At 45.8% G+C, this 6,000-nt stretch overlaps 1 protein-coding gene across 2 annotated transcripts in view; it reads left to right on the top strand.

The window, feature by feature from the left end:
- Positions 1 to 5,657: 5,657 nt before the first annotated feature.
- ret (ret proto-oncogene receptor tyrosine kinase) overlaps positions 5,658 to 6,000 on the top strand; it is a 111,305-nt gene continuing 110,962 nt past the window's right edge. For both annotated transcript variants that reach the window (XM_038783103.1, XM_038783104.1), the window contains exon 1: positions 5,658 to 5,883. In XM_038783103.1, the coding sequence (XP_038639031.1) occupies positions 5,832 to 5,883 (52 nt within the window). In that variant the 5' untranslated portion in view covers positions 5,658 to 5,831. The remainder of the gene's footprint in view (positions 5,884 to 6,000) is intronic.

Below are 6,000 nucleotides of genomic sequence, written 5' to 3'. Positions count from 1 at the left end.
GTGGGACAATTCATAAATCCATGAAATGCAGAGTCCTTCATTTCAATTAAGATTGAATTGACTCACGCTTGGAAATTGTGCTCACTTCATAGATTCTGCGACTCTATCTCTCTCTGAAAGAGGAATAGCTTTGTGAAAGGCGTTGAGAGCCAATCCTGAATTTTGAGAGATGTTGGAGCCTGCAAGTGAAACCATTATTGAGCATGTTAAAAGGATCAAAAGACAGTTTCAACATTAAGAATAATTACTATGTTGACAGAAGTATTTTTTAAATTATGCTACAAATCTTTGCGCCCCTTAGTTAATAGATTGTGGGGATATTTTCTGGGGAAAAAGCGATTTAATTAGCATTTTTGATTCATCTAGGAAATGTGAATCCATTAAAATTATAATGAATAAACTCAAGTCTCAATAAATGAACTTGCATATTGGCGGATTAAGTGGATGAGATTTGAACTGCACATAAATCACAATGAATGAATTTGTAAATAAGTCAACCTTGTGTAAGAAACTTGAAATGAGGTGAGACGGATTTGGGAAGTGTGACAGAGAGATTTATAGATTAAAGTCCTATTCTATCATCCCAATCTCTTCCAGCCTTATATCAACTTAATGCACTCTTCACTTCTCCAATGCTGGCTTTTTTTGATAAGTCTCAACATTGTTCCTTCCCCAAATTCTTTTGTCTTCTTGGTTCTCTTTCCACCTCTAAAAACCTTCCAAATCCATCATTTCAAGCAAAAACATTAGTCACATTTGAAGAAGAAAACTTATTCCCGACCCTTGCAGCCCCTATATGTTCTTCATTTAATTCATTTTCTTCTCCCGCACACCCTCCAGAAATACATTTCATGGGACATTTTTCAAGTTATTGATGTTCATTGTGGGTATAGTAGTGTCAGAGTGTTGCATTGGAAGTTCCACACCCCAGCGTGGTACTTGAACTATGCCAAACAGTAAGTATACACTAAATATTGGTAATAAATCTGTATCATTGCAGACGGGGAGTCAAGAACAAGCGTACCAATCAGGTGATGTAGAATTAGAGGTGGGGGAATGGATAGACCTGAACATACAGGTGTAATGAATACCCATCCTGTCCATTCATTTTATATATCCAGATAATTTTTTTCTGAATGGAAAAAATGAAAGAGAGTCATATAAAAAAAATAATAATATGAATTTATAATTTAGAACAGTACAGCACAGAACAGGCCCTTCAGCCCTCGATGTTGTGCCGAGCAATGATCACCCTACTCAAACTCACGTATCCACCCTATACCCGTAACCCAACAACCCCCCCTTAACCTTACTTTTTAGGACACTACGGGCAATTTAGCATGGCCAATCCACCTAACCCGCACATCTTTGGACTGTGGGAGGAAACCGGAGCACCCGGAGGAAACCCACGCACACACGGGGAGGACGTGCAGACGCCACACAGACAGTGACCCAGCCGGGAATCGAACCTGGGACCCTGGAGCTGTGAAGCATTGATGCTAACCACTATGCTACCCTGCTGCCCATGGCCCATATGATGCCACAAAATGCATTATTTTTCCCTGGGTACACTCTGTGAGATGAGAGGATAATCTGAGGCGACTCAAATGAAAACAGAAAGTGCTGGAAATTCTCAGTAGGCCTGACGGCATCAGTAGAGAAAGGAACGGAGTTAACGTTTCGAGTCCAATATGACTCTTTTCTTCAGAACTGACCTCTCAAGATGGACAATATTGAAATAACAGCTAGGGGTGGGGGAGGGGGTGTGTGTGTTGGGGGGGGGGGCGGGAGGTGTTGGGGCGGGGGGTGGGGGGTGGAGCCCAGGCCAACACTGCCCTCTAACCAACCACCCTTAAAACGGATTAAACCGGTCACATTTCCCGTTGCTGCTTCTGGGATCTTGCTGTGCATACATTGGCTGCCCTGTTTGCCAACAGGAGAAAGGCCTGGACTTTGAAAGTACACCATTGGCTGTGTGGCTACTTGAGATGTCCTGAGGCCATGCTAGGTGCTATGCAAATGCAAGATCTTTCATTGTTGCAGTGAAGATCTCAATGTGCATCGAGCCACACAGGATGTTGCGGAGATTTACTGATTTGGGAAGAAATCTATTTCTGCCAATTGACTTAACAGTGACTTATGCTGTAAATATCGACAGTAAGTGTGAAGCAATGAGGTCAGGGATTTGTAGTTACACAGCTTGTTCACATGCTGTCAAATGGAACATTTCCAGACTCTTGGACAAGCGTACTCAAATGCACGCGGAGTTCGAAAAAAAATCTGGAAAACTGACTGGAAACACGAAGCAATTCCATTAGCGTCAGAAAGTTAAACATGGATAATGGTTAGAGCGCCTCCTCTAAATTTTGTAACCTCCAGACTTCATTATTCCAATTGGTTGGTCTCCCACATGCCAATGTGCTGGATACCGTCTAAAACTCTGATGCCTGTTTCCTGAATCACGCTGTCCCGTTGTCACCCATCACTCCTGCGCTCACTGACATTCATTGGATTCCACTACAGCAACACCTCCATTTTGAAATTCTTATTCTTGTTTTCAAATCCCCCCCCCCCCCCCCGCCCCGCCCCAATGGTTTCATCCCTCCGCATGTCTGCGATCACCTCCATGCCCACAATCCTCTGAGATCTACGCGCTCGGACAATTCTGGCCTGAAATATCTCAAATTGTAATCATTCCGCCCTTGGCGGCCGTGCCTTCAGCTGTCCAAAACACCGGAATTTCCTCATTAAACCTCTCTGTCTCTCTCTACCTCGCTTTCTTCTTTTACGCTCTGCAACTGGGTTGCCAACTGTGATTAAATATATTCCTGGAGGTTACATCACATGACCTGCCAAAGTCCACACTCCACTCCAGCCATGAGTTGGCCCAACACATCCATCCTCGTGACGTATGGCCTCCCTACCCCAATTGGAAAGCAAAAAGACTTGTTACCCAACTGGAGGATAATTGGCTTCCAGCCAAGCAGCCCCCCCCCCCCCCCCCCCCCAGCCATTTCAATATACATATATCTGGTAAAGAGTAATGTTCAAGGAAAATAGCAATAAAGCTATCTTTTTTCTGTATTTATTCTATGGGATGTGGGCTTTACTGGCTAGTTGGCATTTATTGTCCACCCCTCATTGAAAAGGTGGTGGTGAGCTGCCTTGCTGAATCGCTGCAGTACATCTGGTGTAGGTACCCCCACAGTGGAGGTAGGAGGTAGGAAGGGGGAGTTCCAGGATTTTGACCCAGCGACAGTGAAGGAATGGTATTTCCAAGTTGGATGGCGAGTGACTTGGGAGGGGAACCTCCAGGTGGTGGTGTTTCCATGTATTTGCTGCCCTTTTCCTTCTAGATGGTAGAGGTCATGGGTTTGGAAGGTGCTGCCAAAGGAGCCTTGGTAAGTTGCTGCAGTGCATCTTGTAAATGGTACACACGGCTGCCACCGTGCATCGGTGGTGGAAGGTTTGAATGTTTGTGGAAGAGGTGCCAATCAAGTGGGCTGCTCTGTCTTGGATGGTGTTGCGCATCTTGAGTATTGTTGGAGCTGCAGTCATCCAGGCAAGTGGAGAGTATTCCATCAACTCCTGGCTTGTGCCTCATAGATGGGGGACAGGCTTTGGGAAGTCAGGAGATGAGTTACTCACCGCAGGATTTGTAGTCTCTGATCTGCTCTTGCAGGCATAGTATTTATATAGTTGGATCCAGTTCAGTTTCTGATCAATGGTAACCCCCAGGATGTTGATAGTGGGGGATTCAGTGATGGTAACGCCATTGAATGTCAAGGGGCTATGGTTAAATTATCTCTTGTTATGGATGGTTTTTGTCTGGCATTTGTGTGGCGCAAATGTAACTTGCCACTTAGCCCAAGCCTGGATATTGGCCAGGTCATGCTGCATTTGAAGGTTGTCTACTCCAGTACCTGAGGAGTTGTGAATGGTGCTGAACATTATGTAATCATCAGTGAATGTCCCCACCCCTGACCTTATGAAGGTCATTGCTGAAGCAGCTGAAGATGGTTGGGCCTCGGACACTACCCAGAACTACGCCTACAGTGATGTCCTGGGACTGAGAGATTGACATCCAACAACCATTTCTTTTGAGTCAGCTATGGCTCCAACCCTTTTGTAGGAAGGTTAATGTGAGCAAACCTTAGGTAAACAGCAATGGCTCTGCTATTAGTTACAACTCAACAAGGTGAATAAACCTTGGAATTGTCAACCCTTTTGCTCCAACACAGAGGTGTTCACATCACAAAGAGTCCAGCCAAGGTGCAGCGTCTTCTACACCTGATGTGGATCATTATTTCCCTTGAGGAGACGGGGTCATTCTGCCCCCTCCCTGCACACTGCTGCGTGTAAAAGGGAACTGAGTTAAGTGGGGAGGGGGGGCATCCTGGCTCACTTCATCAAGCTATCCAAAGCTGTGAACTCTACATGTGCATCTGTACAACTCGGGACTGTCTCCTCTCATAAATCCTTCCATCAGCCCCGATGAAGGATCTCATTGATTTGCACGACGTGCAGTTTATCTTCTTTTGCTTGACTGGCTTAATCCCACTCTTGACTTAAACTTTTATGTGTTTTTTTATTCCTGCTGTTTCTCATTTTCCATTTCTTTGTGCTGACATCAATTACTCTCCCAATTCCTAATTTATTTCCCCCCAATCTCAGCGGCATTATTTTGTTCTGTTCATTTTCCACTTGCCCTTTCCCTTTCTGAATTACCTGCTGGATTGGATTACTCCCGATGTCTATCTCTGTCAATTTTTATTTGAAGTAAACCAATTGTTCTATCTTTGCAAAGGGAGGGGTGCGAGGGGGGTAGAAAGTTGCATTTGAACGCTCTGACTCGCCCCCCCATTCGCTTAACCATTCCAATGATTCCTACATAGGATCATAGAATTTACAGTGCAGAAGGAGGCCATTCGGCCCCTCGTGTCAACACCGGTCCTTGGAAAGAGCATCCTACTTAAGCCCACACCTCCACCCTATCCCTGTAACCCAGTAATCCCACCTCACCTTTTTGGACACTAAGGGCAATTTAGCACAGCCAACCCACCTAACAAGCATGTCTTTGGACTGTGGGAGGAAACCGGAGCACCCGGAGGAAACCCACGCAGGCATGGGGAGAACGTGCAGACTCCGCACAGACAGTGACCCAAGCCGGGAATCGAACCTGGGACCCTGAAGCTGTGAAGCAACTCTGCTAACCACTGTGCTACTTGGCATTTCCCCAAGTATATTCACACCCTCTCCTTTTCCCCATGTCTACTCCTGAATATTCCAAACATCACCTGTTATACTGCCCCCCCCCCCCCCCCCCCCCCCGCGGTTTTAACTTGTATGGAGATATCAGTTTTGAATTGGCCAATACCCTTTCAATCGTCACCGGCCAAACATTTTATTGGTTAAGTCTCTCTCCTTATCTGGCTATCTGTGTCCCCCCACCTCCAAATGTTTGACCATTCTCTCTCCACCACCCACTTCCCCCCTCCCTCTCTATTCCCAAGGAAAATCCCCTCTTCGTCTTCTCCTGAGCCACAGCGTCACCAGGAGTCTTGTCCGAGCATTTCCTCGGCGGCCGCCTCTAATCTCTAATTAACTTTGGGCTGGTGATCAACATCAGAAAATAACCATCTCCTGCCAGGATCAGGATGGGGGCAGTATGTGTGAGAAAGAGGCAGGAGGAGAGAGGGCGAGAGAGAGAGAGAGAAAAACACACACCACACTAAACCTTTCAGACTAACAAAAAAAAAGCCGGGACACAAGGGGAATCTGGTAACAGGGAGGAAAATAACTCTTTAAAGGACAACTCGACCAGAGGAAGGATGTTTTCACTGAAGGGAGCCTGCACCTTACTGGTTCTATTGCTTAACGAAGGTAAGAGGATTTTTATTTCTACATGATGGGGGTGGAAAGTTTGGAGAGGTTAGACTGCAAAGCTGACCCCTGCGAAACTGACACAGAGGTGGATTTCATTCTGGGGAGCAAACTTTG

Source organism: Scyliorhinus canicula, chromosome 22 (assembly GCF_902713615.1).
Source record: "Scyliorhinus canicula chromosome 22, sScyCan1.1, whole genome shotgun sequence".
Taxonomy (NCBI): domain Eukaryota; kingdom Metazoa; phylum Chordata; class Chondrichthyes; order Carcharhiniformes; family Scyliorhinidae; genus Scyliorhinus; species Scyliorhinus canicula.
Note: the sequence above shows the minus strand (reverse complement) of the source record. Positions and strands in the feature narration are given on the sequence as shown.